The 20290-nt window shown below is 38.3% G+C and overlaps 1 protein-coding gene across 12 annotated transcripts in view; it reads left to right on the top strand.

The window, feature by feature from the left end:
• DNAH7 (dynein axonemal heavy chain 7) overlaps positions 1–20290 on the top strand; it is a 262758-nt gene that overhangs the window by 238182 nt on the left and 4286 nt on the right. For all 12 annotated transcript variants that reach the window (XR_014830006.1, XM_085000229.1, XM_085000233.1 and 9 more), the window contains 2 exons: positions 2889–3041; positions 4431–4608. Coding sequence is in view for 11 of the 12 variants with exons in the window: in XM_085000229.1 (XP_084856355.1) it covers positions 2889–3041; positions 4431–4608 (331 nt within the window). In the remaining variant the exon portion in view is untranslated. The remainder of the gene's footprint in view (positions 1–2888; positions 3042–4430; positions 4609–20290) is intronic.

Raw genomic sequence — 20290 nt, 5'->3', positions numbered from 1 at the left:
GCATGAAGTGTTACGGAGTAAGAAGGACAAAGCTGCCACCCTTATAGGACTTAACTTTAATTGGAAGTAACAATTTAAAAATAAGCAAAAATAGGAGTTCCCGTCGTGGCACAGTGGTTAACGAATCCGACTAGGAACCATGAGGTTGAGGGTTCGATCCCTGCCCTTGCTCAGTGGGTCAAGGTTCCGGCGTTGCCGTGAGCTGTGGTGTAGGTCGCAGACGCGGCTCGGATCCTGCGTTGCTATGGCTCTGGCGTAGGCTGGCAGCTGCAGCTCCGATTTGACCCCTAGCCTGGGAACCTCCATATGCCGCGGGAGTGGCCCAAGAAATGGCAAAAAGACAAAAAAAAAAAATAATAATAATAAAAATAAACAAAAATAGTCCTGTGGAAAAAAAAAATCAAATGGAGTAAGGATGTAGAGAATGATGGGTGGGAAACTCAGTCATTTGGGATCCAGCCCCTCTGAGGAGCTGACCCATGAGCAGAGAGAGGCCTGAGGTGAGGAGAAAGCTATGAAACGTTTGGGCAGAGGGTCTGGCCAGCACAAAGGCCCTGAGAAACCCAGTTTGGTATGACCTGGAAGCACGATCTGGAAGGCTGGTTTGGCTGAAACGCAGTGAGCAGGAGTAAACAGTAGGATGGGGGGACAGGCTTTGTGATGGCCTGGTCAGCCAAGGATAGGATCTTCAATTTTACTCTGAAGTATAAAGCTAAAAGGAACCCTTCAGACGGTTTTAAGCAGTGAAGTGAAATGATCTATTTTACATTTTTCAGTTTGCTCTGACCACTGCAGAAAGGACTATAGGGAAACAAGAACACAGGCAGAGTCAAGCTACAGGATTAAAGTAATACAACTGAGCAAGTTTCTTGTCATAGTGTTGGAGGTGGAGAAAAGTGGTTGGGTGTGAGTTATTATTGAGAGGGGGAATCCCCCAGGCCAGCTGTAGTATAATCCAGCCAGGCCGTTTGGCTAAGAAACAGTCAGTGTCATGGGTTTCTCCTTAACCTAGTTCTTCCTATGTCCTTGGAAGATGAAGGCCTGGCTTCCTGTGTTCCAGGAGATAAAAGGGGAATGAGGCCTCAGGGGACTCAGCATCTGAAACCCATGCGTTCAGTGAATTCCCAACCTCAGTGTGGGAATTCTGACCCAACTGAGCCTGCATTTTCCCACTGCAGGGATTTTTTCATTTTCCTTTCCAGGTTTCGTTCAAGGTAGATGATGTGTAGTTTTGTGGGAGAAGACCTAGGATTCTGTTTTCTAAGCCAGGTTTCATCACTCTTTTTCATTTAGCACCACCTCCTCTCCTCCCTTTCAGCTAGAGCCAGCCACCAATGCCAAATATTGTTGAGTTTCCTGTAGTGTATATCTGGTCGATTCCCCTCTACCAGTTTAGGATCTGGTTTCTCCCGACTCCACTAACTACAAGTCAGCCACCAGTTGTCCATATGCTTTCTAGCTCCCAAATTGCCTTGCCTTTTCCTACCTTTTTTCTGCATTTGTGGGCTTATGCTTATATATACATACATGCATACACACATACACATATATGCATTTTTAGGACCACACCCATGGCATATGGAGGTTCCCAGGCTAGGGGTTGAATCAGAGCTACAGCTGCTGGCCTAAGCTGCGTCTGCAACCTACACCACAGCTCGCTGCAGCACTGGCTCCTTAACCCACTCAATGAGGCCAGGGATGGAACCTACAACCTCATGATTCCTAGTGTCAGATTCATTTCCACTGTGCTGCAAGGAACTCCCTGGGCTTATGCTTTTAAAAAATAAATTCCTTTATTGTTTCAATGGTTTTGGGGAAGGAGGCAAATGAAATGTGGGTGTTTAATCCATTTCATTTACTCTAAAATCGTCTCCATGTTAGTTGGAAGGATATTGTCAACTATGGAGAAAACAGAAATAATGATGGCAACCCGCCCTGAAAGATCAAATAGGAATTTGCAAGGACATCAAAGTTTTACCATCTCTACATCAGGCATTTAAAATGGAATAAAATCAATTGGATTTCACAATTGCAATCCAGGATATTTTAACTTTTCAAGGCATTTCACATCATTTTCCTCATTTTATATTTGTCACTATCCTTTTAGGAAGGCGAGTAGAGAAATATTAGTTATCCATTTAATAGATAAGTAAACTTTAAGTCAAAGTTAGGCTGTGATTTAACAGCTAATAAGTAGCCATGTATTGATTAAGAAAATCTCCCATAATAATAATAAGAAAAAAAAGGGGGAAAAACTGTAATTGTAACGTATACATGTAAGGATAACCTGACCCCCTTGCTGTACAGTGGGAAAATAAAATTAAAAAAAAAAAAAAAAAAAAAAAGAAAAAAAAAATCTTCCAGGGTGGTGCAAAAGGGGGTCAAAAGATGCGAAATTTCAGTTACAAAATAAATAAGGCATGGAGATATATTGTGCAGCTTGCTGACTGTAGTTAATAATAGTGTATTGCACATTTGGAAGTTGCTAAGAGAGTATATCTTAAAAAATTCTTATCACAAGGATAAAGATTTTATAACCATATATGGTGATGGATTTTAACTAGACTTATTGTGGTAATCACTTCACAATATATGCAAATATCAAATCAATATGTTATATTAGACACCTAAAACTAATGCAATGCTGTATGTCGTTTATATTTCAATAAAAGAAATTTTCCTGTAAAATTTTATTAAATGAAAATTATTAATGTTTTTCTAAGGAATAATGCAAAGACTCCATGACTTACATGTGAGTAAAAGAAAATTTCTCTTTTTTTACTATATGACTCAACCGTAACTAATCACAATTGCAAACAAAGGATAATTATAAAATTATTCAAAATCTAGTATCCTATGGTGTTAAACAAGGGTTAAATGTGTTTCAGGGGCTTGTAGTGATGTCTACAGATCTTGAGGAAGTGGTTAGCAGCATTCTGAATGTCAAAATTCCAGGGATGTGGATGGGTAAATCATATCCAAGCCTTAAACCACTTGGGAGCTATGTGAATGATTTCCTTGCAAGATTAAGGTTTTTGCAGGTGAGTTCTTCCAAATAATCATTTATTAATTTTCTTCTGATTTTGTTATCTTCACCAGGATGTCTAATGTAATGAGCGTTGCTCTGTAGTTTTTCTGTGCATTCCAGGCACAAATGACCAGTACTTCATATCTGCACAGAGTTTATGCAACTTTTATATTGAGCTGTCAAAATCCGAGTATTGGAAGGATAATCTCTGAAAGCATCTTTAGGAGCAGGTGTTCATATCCAGTGAAGTTTCACATGCAAGTCAATGACATTCGAAGAAAGAAAACAACTGGCGGTGTTGATTTTTCCATTAAATATTAAAATAGATCTTTACAGTAGAGCATCTTAGAAAGCCAGACAAGCTACTAGCATGGAGCATTGTTTCTTCCTTGTCCAGCACTCTTGCAGGTCATGAAATCACTAGATTACTGTTTCAGCCCAAGACAGTAATAACCTCAATGGCTAATTATCTTGGAAATGTTGAGAGGGCAGAAGTCTACCTCCTGATTAGCTGGCAATATCAGTGCTTAACTATGTTCTATTTAACAATTATATTCATTAGACATATTAATTTCCTAGCTACTGTACATAATGCATCAAAAATTGCCTGTGAGGAAATTTCTACAGGGGTAAAATGACTAAGCTTCCCTTCCTTAAATCAGGGCTCCTTTGGCCCTAAATTTGGTACTAAATTAAAACTGCTCTTAAAAAATGACTCTGCCTTGGACTCTTCTAGGGGAAAGTAATTCAAATTCATTTCTTCAGACTAACTTACATAATTTACTATTCAGTTAGAGTCATTACACAACTACTTATATGAACAGAATATCCAGGTCTTGGTATTTATAAAGGCTTTATAAGCTTTATAAACCCTCACTACCCTGTTTCTTCTGGGAGTTCCTTGTACAATACACTATTTTTGTATGTTGGAGTTCACTGTATTTTGGTGAAGTAGGAGGGAAAACTTCTGAAGGAATATTCTACTAATAACCAGAGAGGAAAAAAGTGAGAAAACATTACCATCCGACAAGACCTGGTAGGGGTATCTTCTTTTATTCAACTAAACAACATGGTATAGCGTGTAATAATGTATGTTAGATATTCACTATTGTATGGAGCTTTTCTGAAGGAGTCAGTGGGCAGATACATTTGTATCTACATTCACACACATGATGATACCCAAGTTGGTGCAATGGATATGAAATTGAAGTCAGAACAAATGCTGAATATACTACTTACTTTTCAAACTTCGAGAGTATGGCTTTTTATTCCTCCAAGTGTTAGCTTGTTAATTCGCTTACCTAGAAGATAATAGCAGCAGTGTTTGGGACACATTTTATTAAGTGTTTCTTTCAAAGTTAAAAGGCTCTATTATCAGGACACTTGTGCTTTGACACCATAGCAATGGTACGAGGTCGGCCCTCCTCCAGTCTTCTGGCTTTCTGGCTTCTTCTTCACACAAGCCTTCCTGACTGGTGCCCAGCAGAACTACGCCAGGAAATACACCATCCCCATTGATCTCCTTGGATTTGACTACGAAGTGATGGAAGACAAAGAATACAAGCATGCTCCGGAAGATGGTGAGTTGTGGTGATGGAGTGTGTGGGCTTGTATCTTGCACTGAACAAAAACATAATATTCTTGCTCATTTTTCTCAGCTGTTGAAAAATTTAATCATTATGTATGTAACTTACCCTCAAATAGTTGAGAGGAAAAAAATTATGAACAGAGTGAAAAGAGAGAGAGAGAGCAAGAGTAGGAAAAGTACAAAACAAGTTGAGATAACATGAATCTGAATAAGGAGTACATAGCCCTTTGTTTTAGTTTTGCAAAATTTTCTAAGTTGGAAGTTATTTCATAAAAAAGTTTTGAAGACGATAATCATGAAATTAACACACATGGGATAATCAACCATGATCATATGGTGATCTTAGGGAATGAAGGTGGAACAACATTAAAAAGATTTTCTTGGTCCCTCAAAGAGGGGCATTTGTATTTGTAGACTCCAAAAATATGTGTTATTTCCTATTACATACATCCTTCCAAAATGTACTATAACTGATAGCTAATATGAGCATTTGTTTTGTGATTGAAAAACTGTAAGGAAATTTATCTTTTTTATTTTTTGGCTGCAACCACAGCATGTAGAAGTTCCTGGGCCAAGGATTGAACCTGCACTGCAGTTGTGACCTGTGCCACAGCTGTGGCAATGCTGGATCCTTAATCTGCTATGCCACAGGGGAACTTCCTTAATCAACTGGACTATATCTTTAACACTCAGTGGCCATCCAAATGCTTTATTTCAAATTTAATGGACAAGGCCACAATTTTTTAGAAGTAGTATTTTTAAAATCCTAATTTCACCAAAATGGTGTTATCTTTAAATGGCAATCTCTAAATGACCATTAATGTGTCCTGCTTTGACTAATATGTCAAAGGCCCTTCTGCTTCTTATTCATCCCCGAGTAATGACTTCATTGGCTCACTCTGTTAGACACTGAGGGGTCTCAGCAGTGAACAGTTTAGACAGGATCTTGACCCTCAACTAACCTACATTCTTGTGGAAGATACTAACAAATACATTTTCAGAACAGTTGAGATAATCACATTAGAGTGCCAAGTGGTTTTACTTCACATTGACTGTCACAAATCTCAAGAAGGGTTGTAACACTGTGAGGCAATCCTACTGCTATTCCCTGGGAGAATTACTTTCCCACTCTCACATGTCTTTTTCAGTGAAAGTTTTGTCCAGATATATGCCTAGGAGTGTGATTGATGGATCATATGGTAGTTCTGTATTTCATTTTCTGAGGCACCTCTGTACTGTTTTCCATAGTGATTGTACCAATTTACATTCCCACCAACAGTGTAGGAAGGTTCCCTGATCTCTACGCCCTCTCCGGCATTTGTTATTTGTAGACACACTAATGATGGCTATTCCGACTGGTGTGAAGTGGTACCTCATTGCAGATTTGCATTTCTCTAATAATTAGTGATGTTGAGAATTTTTTACATGTGCCTATTGGCCATTTGTATGTCTTCTTTGGAGAAAAATTGATTCAGGTCTTCTGCCCATTTTTCTTTCTTTTTTTTTAATTTTATTTTATTATTTTTGTCTTTTTGCCATTTCTTGGGCCGCTCTCGCGGCATATGGGAGGTTCCCAGGCTAGGGGTCTAATCAGAGCTGTAGCCACCGGCCTACGCCAGAGCCACAGCAACGTGGGATCCGAGCCTTGTCTGCGACCTACACCATAGCTCACGGCAACGCTGGATTGTTAACCCACTGAGCAAGGGCAGGGATCGAACCCACAACCTCATGGTTCCTAGTCGGATTCGTTAACCACTGCGCCACGACAGGAACTTCCCTTCCCATTTTTCAATTGGGTTGTTTGGGGGGTTTTTTTGCTGTTGAGTTATATGAGTTGATGGTCTATTATAGAGATTAAGCCCTTGTCAGTTGAATCATTTGAAACAATTTTCTCCCATTCAATAGGTTGTCTTTTTTTTTTTTTTATGGCTTGCCATTTTGATTAGGTCCCATTGGTTTATTTTTGTTTTTATTTATATTGCTTTGGGAGGATGACCTAAGAAAACATTTGCACTGTTGATGTCAGAGAATGTTTTGCCTATGTTCTTTTCTAGGAGTTTTATGGTGTCTTGTCTTATGGGTAAGTCTTTAAGCCACTTTGAGTTTATTTTTGTGCATGGTGTCAGGGTATGTTCTAGTTTCATTGATTTACATGCAGCTGTCTACTTTTCCCAGAACCACTTGCTGAAGAGACTTTTTCCCATTTTATATTTTTTGCCTCCTTTGTTGAAGATTAATTGACCATAGGTGTCTGGGTTTATTCTGTGTTCTCTACACTGTTCCATTGGTCTGTATGTCTGTTTTTCTACCAGTATCATAATGTCTTGATGACTATATCCTTGTAATATTTTCTGAAGTATAGGAGAGTTATTTCTCTGGCTTGGTTTTTGTTCCTCAGGATTGCTTCAGCAATTCTGGGCCTTTTATGTTTCCATATAGATTTTTGGATTATTTGTTCTAGTTCTGTAAAGAATGTCATGGGTAATTTGAAATGGATTGCATTGAATCTGTAGATTGCTTTGGGTAGTATGGCCATCTTAATGATATTAATTCTTCCACCCAAGGAGCATGGACTATCTTTCCATTTCTTTGAATCCTCCTTAATTTCCTTGATTAATGTTTTATTGTTTTCTGCATATGTCTTTCACCTCCTTGGTCATGTTTATTCCTAGGTATTTAATTTTGGGGGGTGTGATTTTGAAAGGTATTGTGTTTTTATATTCCGTTTCTAATATTTCATTGTTAGTATGCAGAAATGCAATGTTAATTTATATTTACATTATAAATAATGTAACATATACATTATATTTCTGTAATGTCATTTCCGAATGTTAATCTTATATCCTGCTACTTTGCTGAATTCATTGATCAGTTTCAGTAGTTTTTGTGTGGAATCCTTAGGGGTTTCTATATATAGTATTGTGTCATCTGTACAGCGTGACAGTTGTACTTCCTCTCTTCCAATTTGGATACCTTTTATTTCTTTTGTTTGTCTGCTGTGGCTGGGACTTCCAATACTATATTGAATAAAAATGGTTAGAATGGTCATTCTTGGCTTGTTCCAGATTTTAGTGGGAAGGCATTCAGCTTTTCTCCATTAAGTATTTTTTATTATAGCAGCTTTTTATTACTCAATTACATTTATAGTTGTACAACGATCATTACAACCAAATTTTATAGTATTTCTAACCTAAACCACTAGCACATTCCCACACCCCTAAACCTGTCTCATTTGGAAACCACAAGTTTTTCAAAGTCTGTGAATCAGTATCTGTTCTGCAAAGAAGTTCATTGTGTCGGTTTTTTTAAAAAATTCCTCATGTAAGTGATAGCATTTGATGTTGGTGTCTCACTGTCTGGCTGACTTCACTTAGCATGATAATTTCTAGGTCCAGCCATGTTGCTGCCAGTGCCATTATTTCTTTCCTTTTAATGGCTGGGTAATATTCCATTGTGTATATGTACCACATCTTCTTTATCCACTCTTCTGTCTATGGACATTTAGGTTGTTTCCATGTCTTGGCTATTGTATATAGTGCTGCAGTGAACATTGGAGTACATGTATCTTTCTGAGTCGTGGTTTTCTCTGGATAGATGCCCCGGAGAGGGATTGCTGGATCAAATGGTAATTCCATGTTTAGTTTTCTGAGGAATCTGCATGCTGTTTTCCACGGTGGTTGCACCAATTTACATTCCCACCAACAATGCAATAGGGTTCCCTTTTCTCTACACCCTCTCCAGCATTACTTCCTTGTAGACTTTTTGATGATGGCCATTCTGGCCAGTGTAAAGTGGTACCTCATAGTGGTATTGACTTCCATTTCTCTAATGATTAGTGATGTTGAACATCTTTTCATGTGTTTTTTGGCCATCTTCTTTGGAGGATTGTCTGTTTAGATTTTCTGTCCATTTTTTGATGGGATTGTTTGTTTTTTTGGTATTGAGCTGCAAAAGGTGTTTATAAATTTTGGAGATTAATCCCTTGTCATTCGCTTCATTTGCAAATATTTTCTCCATTTCATGGGTTGTCATTTCATTTTGTTTAGGGTTTCCTTGGCTGTACAGAGACTTATAAGTTTAATTAAGTCCCATTTGTTTATTTTTGTTCTTATTGTCATTATTCTAAGGGGTGGATCTGAGAAAACATTGTTGTGGTGTATGTAAGAGAGTGTTTGACCTATGTTTTCCTCTAAGAGTATTGTAGTATCTGGTCTTATATTTAGGTATTTAATCCATTTTGAGTTTATTTTTGTATTTGGTGTTAGGAAGTGTTCTGATTTCATGGAAAATGTGACTGTCCAGTTTTCCCAGCACCACTTACTGAAGGGGCTGTCTTTTCTCCATTGTATATTCTGGCCTTCTTTGTCATAGATTAGTTGACTGTAAAGTGCATGGGTATAATTCTGAGATTTCTATCCTGTTCCACTGATCTATTTCTGTCATTGTGCCAGTACCATATGGTTTTGATGACTGTAGTTTTGTAGTATAGTCTGAAATCAGGGAGCCTGATTCCTCCAGCTCCGCTTTTCTTTCTCGGGATGGCTTTGGCTATTCTGGTTCTTTTGTGCTTCCAAACAAACTAAAATATGTTGTTCTAGTGCTGGGAAAAAATGTCCTTGGTAACTTGATAGGGATTGCATTGAATTTGTAGATTGTCTTGGTCATTGTAGATTGTCTATAGTCATTTTGACGGTATCTGTTCTTCCAATCCAAGAACATGGTATGTTTTTCCATTTGTTTGTGTCATCTTTGCTTTCTTTCATCAGCGTCTTAGAGTTTTCAGAGTAAAGAACTTTTGTCTCTTCAGGTAGGTTTTTATTCCCAAGTATTTTATTCTTTTTGATGCAATGGTAAATGGGATTGTTTCCCTAATTTCACTTTCTGATCTTTCATTGTTAGTACATAGAAATGCAGTCAATTTCTGTGTATTCATTTTGTATCCTGCAACTTTGCCAAATTAATGGATGAGCTCTAACAGTTTTCTGGTAGAGTCTTTAGGATTCTCTAGGTATAGTATCATGTCATCTGCAAATGGTGAGAGTTTTACTTCTTCCTTTCCAATTTGGATTCCTTTTATTTCTTTTACTTCTCTGATTGCCATGGCAGGACCTCCAAATCTGTGTTGAATAGTAGTGGTAAAAGCAGACATCCTTGTCTTGTTCTTGATCTCAGCAGGAATTCTTTCAGCTTTTCACCATTGAGAATGATGCTAGCTCTGCGTTTGTCATATATGGCCTTTATTATGTTGAGGTAGGTTCCCTCTCTGCCCACTTTCTAAAAGGTTTTTATCAGAAATGGATGTTGGATTTTGTCAAAGGCTTTTTCTCATCTATTGAGAGGATAATATGGTCTTTATTCTTCAGTTTGTTAATGTGGTATATCACACTGATTGATTTGTGGATATGGAAGAACCCTTGCATCCCTGGGATAAATCCCTCTTGATCATGATTACAATTCTTTTAATGTATTTGTTGGATTTGGTTTGCTAGTATTTTGTTAAGGATTTTTGCATTTATGTTCATCATTGAAATTGGCCTGTAATTTTCTTTTATTGTGTTATCCTTGTCTGGTTTGGGTATCGGAGTGATGTTGTCCTCATAGAATGAGTTTTGGAGTGTTTCTTCCTCTGCAATTTTTTGGAATAGTTTCAGAAGGATAGGTGTTAGCGCTTCTCTAAATGTTTGATAGAATTCAACTCTGAAGCCATCTGGTCCTGGACTTTTGTTTGTTGAAGGTTTTTTAATCACAGTTTCAATTTCAGTTCTTGTAATTGGTCCGTTCATCTTTTCTATTTCATCTTGGTTTATTCTTAGAAGATTTTACTTTTCTAAGAATTTCTTCTAGGTTTTCCATTTTATTGGCATATAGTTGCATATAGTAGTCTCTTATGATCCTTTGTATTTCTGTGATGTCCGTTTTTGCTTCTCCTTTTTCATTTCTAGTTTTATTGATTTGAGTCCTCTCTCATTTTCTTAAGTCTGGCTAAGGGTTTATCAACTTTGTTGATCTTTTCAGAGAACCAGCTTTTTGTTTCACTGATCTTTTCTATGGTTTTCTTTGTTTCTATTTCATTGATTTCTGCCCTGATCTTTATGATTTCTTTCCTTCTACTAAGGTTAGGTTTTGTCTGTTCTCTCTCTGGATGCTTTAGATGTAAAGTTAAGCTGTTTATTTGAGCTTTTTCTTGTTTCCTGAGGTAGGCTTGTATTGCTATAAACTTCCCTCTTAGAACTGCTTTTGCTGAATCCCATAGGTTTTGGAGTGTCATATCTTTGTTGTCATTTGCTTCTAGGTATTTTTTAATTTCCTCTTTGATTTCTTCAGTGATCCATTGGTTGTTTAGTAACATGTTGTTGAGTCTCCAAGTGTTTGTGTTTTTTGCAATTTTTTTCTTGTTGTTGATTTCCAGTTGTATAGTGTTGTGGTCAGAGAAGATGCTTAATATGATTTGTTTTCTTAAAGTTACCAAGGCTTGATTTGTGGCCCAGAATGTGATCAGTCCTAGAGAATGTTCCATGTACACTTGAGAAGAATGTGTATTCTGCTGCTTTTGAATGGAATATCCTATAAATATCTATTAAGTCCATCTGGTCTAATGCTTCATTCAGGGCCTGTGTTTCCTTATTGATTTTCTGTCTGGATGAGCTGTCCATTGCTGTAAGTGCAGTGTGAAAGTCCCCCACTATTCTTGTGTTACTGTCAATTTCTCCTTTTAAGGTTGTTAGCAGTTGTCCTATGTATTGTGGTGATCGTATGTTGGGTGCATAGATATTTAAAATTGTTGTATCTTCTTCTTGGATTGATCCTTTGATCATTATGTAGTGTCCTTCCTTGTCTCCTATAATATTCTTCTTTTTAAGGTCTATTTTGTCGGATATGAGCATTGCTACTCTAGCTTTCTTTTGATTCCTGTTTGCATGGAATGTTTGTTCCATCCTCTCACTTTCAATTTGTGTGTGTCTTTAGAAGTGAAGTGGATCTCTTGAAGAAAGCATATATATGGATCTTGTTTTTGTATCCATTCAGCCAGTCTATATCTTTTGGTTGGGCCATTTAGTCCATTTATATTTAAGGTAATTATTGATAATTATGTTCTTATTGCCATTTTATTAACTGTTTTGGATTTGTTTTGGTTGCTCTTTTTTCTTCGCTTCTCTTGTTTTCTCCTTTTGAGGTTTGATGACTATCTTTAGTGGTATATTTGAGTTGATTTTTCTTATTTGTATGTGTATCAATTGTAGATTTGTGGTTTGCAGTTACCCTGAAGTTTTGATATAGGAGTCTATATATATATACGAGATTGTTTTAAGTTGTTGGTCTCTTAATTGCAGGTGCATCTCCAGTGTCCTGCATTTGTACCCTTCTCTTCTCATGATTTCTGATTTTGGTAGCATATTTGTACGCGGATGATTTCCTGCCTTTACTGTATATATGCCTTTACTAGTGAGCCTTGTCATTTGTGGTATTTTTGTTTCTAGTTGTGGCCTTTTCTTTTCTGCCTAAAGAAGTTCCTTTAGTATTTGTTGTAAGGCTGGTTTAGTGTTGCTGAATTCTCTCAGCTTTTGCTTATCTGTGAAGGTTTTTATATCTCTTTCAAATCTGAATGAGAGCCTTGCTGGGTAAAATAATCTTGGTTGGAGGTTTTTTCCTTTCATCACATTAAGTATATCATGCCACTCCCTTCTGGCCTGCAGAGTTTCTGCTGAAAAATCTGCTGATAACCTTATTGGGGTTCCCTTGTATGTTATTTGTTTCTTTTCCCTAGCTGCTTTCAAGATTTTCTCTTTGTCTTTAATTTGGTCAGTTTGATTAATATGTGTCTCGGGGTATTCCTCCTTGGGTTTATTTTATATGGTACTTGTTGCGCTCCCTGGATTTGAGTGAGTGGTTCCTTTCCCATGTTAGGGAAGTATTCGGCTATTATTTCTTTGAATATTTTTTCTGTCCCTTTCCCTCTCTCTTCTCCTTCTGGCACCCCTATAATATGGATATTGGTACATTTAACATTTTCCCAGAGTTCTCTGAGACTCTCTTCATTTGTTTTCAATCTGTTTTTTCTATTCTGTATCAATGATTTCCATTACTCTGTCCTCCACCTTGCTTATTTGTTCTTCTGCCTCCTGTATTCTGCTGTTGGTTGCTTCTAATGAATTTTTTATTTCAGTTATTGTATTTTGCATCTCTGCTTGCTTAAGTTTTAAATCTTGTATTTCTTTTGTCAGTGTTTTCTCCAAATTATCAATCTTTGCCTCCAGTCTATTTCCAATGTCCAGCATCATCTTTACTGTCATCAGTATAAAGTCTTTTTCCTGGAGGCTTATAATCTCCTGATCACTTATCTGATTTTCTGGGGTTTTTTCTTTCTCCCTTATCTGAGTTATAGTTCTCTGTCTCTTCATTTTTATAGGTTTTTGGCATGGTGACCTTTTTACAGATAATAGAGTTGTAGCCACTCTTACTTCTGGTGTCTGCCCCCCTTGTGGCTGAAGTTGGTGTAGGCTTCTTGATGGGAGGGACTGATGCCTGCCCACTGGTAGATGGGACTGATTCCTATCCCTCTGGTGGGTGGGGCTTTGTCTCTGGGTGAGATTAGAGGTGGCTGTGTGCCTGGGAGGTCTTTAAGCAGCCTGTTTACTGATGGGTGAGGCTGTGATCCCACCTGGATTATTGTTTGGCCTGGGGCTTCTCAGCGCTGATGGGTGGGGTCAGACTTTCCCAAAATAGCCACCTCTAGAGGATCACACACAGATGAATATTCCCAAGAGCTTTACTTCCAATGTCCTTTCCCCACAACAAGCCACAGTCCCCCCCTGTTTTCCCAGGAGCTCCTCTAAGAACTGTAGTCAGGTCCGACCCATATTCCCATGGAGCCTCTGCTTTGCCCCAGGACCCAGCGCACATGAAGGCCTGTGTGTACCTTTCAAGAATGGGGTCTCCATTTCCCCCAGTCCTGTGGAGCTCCTGCACACAAGCCCCACTGGCCTTCAATGCCAGATGCTCTGGAGGCTCTTTCTTCCAGTGCCAGATCCCCAGGCATAGGGACCTGATGTGGGGCTCAGAACTCTCACTCCTGTAGGTGAGTCTCTGTGAACCAGTAGACTTTCCAGTCTGTGGGGCTTCCCACTGGGAGGTATGGGGTTGCTTATATCATGTAATCACCCTTCCTACCTCTTGATTTGGCCTCCTCTTTTTCTTTTGGAGTAGGATATCTTTTTGAAAGTTTCCAGTCCATTTGGTTGAAGATTTTTTTGGTTTTAATTTTGTTGTTTTTAAGAGAGAAGGTAAGCTCCAGTCCTTGTATTCTGCCATCTTAATCCCATCTCCCCTTTCCTCCATTGAGTATTATATTGACTGATGTTTTGTCACAAATGGCTTTGATTATGTTAAGGTATGTTCCCTCTATACTCACTGTGCTAAAAGTTTGTATCGTGAATGGATGTTGGATTTTGTCAAATGCTTTTTCTGCATTTATTGAGATGATCATGTGGCTTTTGACTCTTCTTTTGTTAATGTGGTGTATGACGTTGATTGATTTGCATGTATCAAACCATCCTTGTGAACTTAGGATGAATCCCACTTTTTTTGAGAATTTTTTCATCTATATTCATCAGAGATATTGGCCTATAATTTACTTTTTTGGTAGTATCTTTGTCTGGTTTTGGTATTAGGGTGATGATGGCTTCATAGAATGTCTTTGGGATTATTCCTTCTTCGTCAACCATTTGGAAAAGTTTAAGAAGGATGGGTATAAGATCTTCTTTGTATGTTTGGTAGAATTCACCTGTGAAGCCATCTTGTTCTGGACTTTTGTTTATAGGGAGTGTTTTTATTATATATTCAATTCCATTTCTAGTGATTGGTCTGTTCAGTTGATATATTTCTTCTTGATTCAGTTTTGGCAGCTCTGTTTGTCTCTAGAAAGTAGTCCATTTCTTCTAGGTTGTCAAATTTGTTGGCATATAATTGTTCATAGTATTCTCTTATTCTCTTATGGTTTTTGTGTATTTCTGCAGTATCTGTGGAAATTTCTTATTTTTATTTCTTTTATTTTATTTTCTTTTATTTTGTATTTTTGAGTTCTTTCTCTCCTCTTCTTGGTAAGTCTGGCCAGATGTTTATCCATTTTGTTTATCTTCTCAAAGAATCAGCTCTTGGTTTTATTGATTTTTTCTATTGTTTTTTGAATGTCTGCTTTATTGATTTCCTCTCTGTTCTTTAAGATTTCCTTCCTTCTGCTGACTTTAGCTTTTGTTTGTTCTTCTTTTTCTAATTCATTTAGGTGGTGGGTTAAGTCGTTGATTTGAGATTTTTCTTCTTTTTTGAGGAAGGCTAAGGTGAGTCTCTTGTAGACAGGAATATTACAGGCTATTGCTTTTTTTAATCCAGTCTGCCACTCTATGTCTTTTGATTGGAGCATTCAGTCCATTGACGTTTAAGTAATTATTGATAAATATGTATTTATTGCCATTTTAAACCTTGTTTTCCTTATGATTCTATGTTTCTCCTTTGTTCCTTCCTTTTTTGATTTTGGATGATTTCCTTTTATTTTATGCTTGTGTCCTCTTCTTTTTAGTTTTTCTGAATGTATTGTCTGGTTTTGATTTGTGATTGCCATTTTTCAAGTATGTTACTCCCTTCCTATATCTGCTTGCTTTAGCTTGATAGTCATATAGGCTCAAACACATTCTTTTAAAAAAGAGTCCAGATGATTTTAATTTCTTTCCCCACATTTTATGATTTTTATGTCCTTTTTTAACATCTTCATGTTTCTTGTTTTGCTGTTCCTTGTGTCTACTGTTGCTTTTACAATAGTTCTTTTTCCTTTTAGTTCTCTATACTAGTTAATTTAAGTGATTACTTTCCAATTGTGATTTCCTCTATCCTATTTCTTCCTACTTCTTTTTTATTTAGAGGAACCCTTTCAGTATTTCTTTCAGAATGGGTTTAGTATTGCTGTACTCTTTTAGTTTTTGTTTATTGGAGAAATTCTTTATTTCTCCTTCTATTTTAAATGATATTATTTCTGGGTAGAGTATTTTAGACTAAAAGCTTTTCCCTTTTAGAACATTGAATATATCTTTCCCCCCTCTTCTGGCCTGTAGTTCTTCTATAAAGAAATCAGCCAAGAGACTTATGGGGGTTCCCTTAATAAATTCTTTGTTTTTCTCTTGCTGCCTTTATTTTTTTTCATTTTATTGTTTTTATTTTTAGAAGTCATACATTTATAGAACTTAAAAATGTAGTCTTACAAGGTGCATTATGGAAAATAGTGATCTTTTTTTAACTCAGTGAATTTTATTACATTTATAGCTGTACAATGATCATTACAACCCAATTTTATACCATTTCCAATCCCAAACCCCCAGCCTATTCCTCACCCTCAACCTTTCTCCTTTGGAAACCATAAGTTTTTAAAAGTCTCTGAGTCAGTATCTGTTCTGCAAAGAAGTTCATTGTGTCCATTTTTTAGATGCCACATGTAAGTGACAGCATATGATGTTGGTGTCTCACTGTCTGACTAACTTGATTTAGCTTGATATTTCTAGGTCCATCCATGTTGCGGCCAATGCCATTATTTCTTTCCTTTTAATGGCTGAGTAATAGTCCATTGTGTATATGTATCACGTCTTCTTGATCCACTCCTCTGTTGATGGACATTTAGGTTGCTTCCATGTCTTGGCTCTTGCATATAATGCTGCAGTGAGCATTGGAGTACATGTACCTTTTTGAGTCATGGTTTTCTATGGATAGATGCCCCGGAGAGGGATTGCTGGATCAAATGGTAATTCTACTTCTAGTTTTCTGAGGAATCTCCATACTGTTTCCCACAGTGGTTGCACTAGTTTACATACCCATCAGCAGTGTAGGAGAGTTCTCTTTTCTCCACACCTTCTCCAGCATTTATTATTTGTGGACTTTTTTATGATGGCCATTGTGGCCAGTGTAAGGTGGTACCTCATAGTGGTTTTGATTTGCATTTCTCTAATAATGAGTGATGTTGAACATCTTTTCATGTGTTTTTTTAGCCATCTCTATGTCTTCTTTGGAGAACTGTTTGTTTAGATCTTCTGCCCATTTTTTGATGGGGTTGTTTGTTTTTTTGGTATTGAGCTGCAGAAGGTGTTTATAAATTTTGGAGATTAATCCCTTGTCAGTCACTTCATTTGCAAATATTTTCTCCCATTCTGTGGGTTGTCTTTTCATTTTGTTTAGGGTTTCCTTTGCTGTGCAGAAACTTTTAATTCGGTTCTTGCTGCCTTTAGAATCTTTAATTTTTGCAATTTTCATTATACTATGTCTTGGTGTGGGCCAGTTTGGGTTCAACTTGTTTGGGGCTCTCTGTGCTTCCTGTATCTTGGTATCTGTTTCCTTTAGATTCAGAAAGCTTTCAGCCATAATTTCTTCAAATATACTTTCAATCCCTTTTTCTTTTCTTCTCCTTCTAGAATCCCTATTATGTATGGATTGACCCACTTTATATTATCCTATAGATCTTTTATATTGCTTTCATATTTTTTCATTTAGTTTTCTGTCTGCTTTCCTGATTGGGTGATTTCTATTATTCTATCTTCCAAATCACTCTTTCGTTCCTTTGAATTATTCATTCTGCTCTTCAGTGCCTTTAACTCAGCTTACATCTCTGCAAATGAATTTTCAAATTTTTCTTGGATCCTCCTTATATTTTCTAGTTCCTTTCTAAAGTAACCTGCATTACTGTTCATATCTGCTTCATATTCATTCTTAATTCCTTCAGTATTCTTACTTCTTCCTTTTTGAATTTGGTATCTATTAGACTGAAGAAGTCTGTTTCATTGTTTGCTCCTTCAGGGGACTTCTCCTGTTCTTTTAACTGGGAATGGTTCCTGAGCCTCTTCATTTTGCTTATATTCTCCATATTCTGTTTAGGGAGAGCTATTTATATGTGAGAGCTCCCTTGGGTATTTTGCGAGGGCTTACTATTTATTTTTGGTGTGAGGGCTGCTTTTGGGTTGGATGCTTGCTGTCACTTTCCTCAGTGTGTGCAGGCTGTTATCACCTTGATAGGGTGCTGCGTGTGTTTCCAGGGAGATGGAGGGAGTGGGCATGGCTAGCAGCCAGTGCCTGGTTGCTGGGCCCTTGACAGTGGTAAGGACCCACAGGAAGGTGGTGCAGGCTGCTCCTAGTTGCAGGGCCCTGGAAAGTGGCAGTGACCCTCAGGCAGGTGTAGGCAGTGCTTGGAGTGATTGGCAGTGGCAGCAGCAGGGTGCGTGCATTCCCAGGGGAGTGAGAGCAACAACAGATGGTGCTGGGTTCAGTACCCTGCTCTGTGCCGACCTCTCAGGTGACTTGGCCCATGGGTGGCACCTGTTCAAGACCCCTAGTGGTGGTGGGCCATGCCCACTTCTGGAGTCTGAGATGACTGAGTTTGCCCCCACCATCTGTAGACCATGCTAGCAGTGCATTTAGCCCACATAGGAGGCACCCCCATCTGTAGCCAGTGCAAGAGGGGTCCATCACCTATAGTCCCTGCCCTCTGAAAGTCCATGCATGTGCAAAGAAAGATATTCCTATGGTAGTCTGCCCCTCCTCTTCTTGCCCTCCCCAACAATGGCACCTTGCTTCCCTGCAGGCCCAGACCTCCTCCCAGTTTCCCTCGGCTGTGGCACTCTGTTCCCCAGGTCTTGGCACACCGCTCCCTAGCTCCCTCAGGCTGTCTCCATACAGCCAACCATAGTCTGGAACTGACCTCTGAAGCCTAAGTCTCAGCACCTTGCCCCCTTCCCAGTGTCTCAGGCTGTGGTGTCCCAGGAGGTTGTACTGATTGTCTATGTATCTCTCACTCTGCTTTGCCCTCCTCAGTCCAGCTGCTGAGCTTTTCTCCATAGCTTTTAGGTCCCTCCATCTTGGCTGATCTCCCCATCAGTTAGGTGGCTCCCCAGGGTTGTGCATCCCTTTCCTCTTTCACAGCTCCCTCTCGAGAGTGCTAGTCCCATCCTGATTACTTTCTTTTCTTTCTTTTTCTTTTGTTCTTTTGTTCTACCCAGTAATGTGGAGGGTTTCTTGCCCTTTTTGAAGGTTTAATGTCTTCTGCCAGTGTTCAGTAGATGTTCTGTGTGAATCGTTCCACATGTAGATGGGTTTTTTTGATGTGTTTGTGGGAGAAGGTGAAGAGCACGTCTGACTCCTCCACCATCTTGATCCTGCCCTATCATCATCACACTTGTCAAGGAAAGTTCTCTTAAAGGGCTGTGGTTGATTCTTAAGTAATTCAGATGCAATCATTTTTTCCCCTGAATTTTCCTCATATCATTATGATCAAAGGCAGAATATGGCATTTGAATTGAAGTGTGAATAGTACTATGCTGTCCCTCAAAGTTATATGTTCCTGAACTCAGCTAAAAGACAGAATTTATAAAAGCATTACCTGAAGTTTATGAACTAGCTAATATTGAAGATTAAAACTGTTGAGTTACCAATTGAACTCATTGTACAAGGTAGTTAGTATTGTTTTTACATGATTTACTAAGTTAACTCACAATTACTCTTATTAAAGATCCAAATTTTTTAAAATCCAAAATTATCTTGACAACAGTGGAGCAGGTATAAAGCACAACTTATTTAAAGATCAGTAAAGAACATTTAGTGTTCTACGATCCCATAGCAAAATAAAGAGGAGCCATCAGTTAGACAAACCAGTTTACTGACTGCCAAAGAATCAACCTAGTTCTGATTATAGTAGCTGATGTAGATTCACCAAATCATGAATTTTAATATTTTTATACATGTGTGCATGCGCACACACACAATTTTCCCCTAAACAGATATATCCACAACTTAGCCTGTCATTTCAGTTTTATCCTTCATTAAAAGGAAGAACACAGATCAAACCTGACAACATCTTGGGCTAGAACCACAGTTTCTTTTTTCGTTATCACATTGACCAATTCCACAGTCTGTCTTCTTCATATACACTTCAGTATGTGCCTGGTTCTGGGTCCTTGGGCTCATAAAGGAGTCAACCTCATTTACCTAAGGTTAAATAAGACATAATGAAAAAGCGTGGAGTTCCCATTGTGGCTCAATGGTAAAGAACCTGACTAGTACCTTTGAGGACATGGGTTCTCTCCCTGGCTTTGCTCAGTGGGTTAAAAGATCAGGCGTTGCTGTGAGCTGTGGTGTAGTTCACAGACGCAGCTCGGATCTAGCATTGCTGTGGCTGTGGTGGAGGCCTGCATCTGTAGCTCCAATTGGACTCCTTGTCTGGGAACTTCCATATGCTGCAGGTACGGCCCTAAAAATTAAAAAAAAAAAAAAAAAGAAAAAGAAAAAGAAAAAGAAAAGGAAAAAAGAAAAAGAAAAAGCTACTCATTTTTAAAGTGACTTTTAAAGTGGCCATAGTGCCACTGTAAATCTCCCTAGATTTAGCATCATACATTCTAGATGTTATTGCTTAATATTCCTGTTATCTGAGCTGCCGGGCACTACAGGGTGACTCAGGGTCATCAATGGGTGGAGTACCACAAAGCAGGAAGAGGGACAGAAAATAGTGAACAAGAGAGGGGCTGGGACGCTGTGGCAATACCCTGTGCTGACCACTGATCATCGACATGAAGGTGTGACTTAGAGGAGGAGCAGCTATGAAGCAAGACCTAGTTTACATCTCCTGTCATTTTGTATTTTGTTTTCCATAAGGC

Source organism: Sus scrofa, chromosome 15 (assembly GCF_054392235.1).
Source record: "Sus scrofa isolate SSC_HxYL_T2T_F1_AM1 chromosome 15, Sscrofa_HxYL_maternal_Yorkshire_Landrace_v2.0, whole genome shotgun sequence".
Classification (NCBI taxonomy): Eukaryota; Metazoa; Chordata; class Mammalia; order Artiodactyla; family Suidae; genus Sus; species Sus scrofa.
Note: the sequence above shows the minus strand (reverse complement) of the source record. Positions and strands in the feature narration are given on the sequence as shown.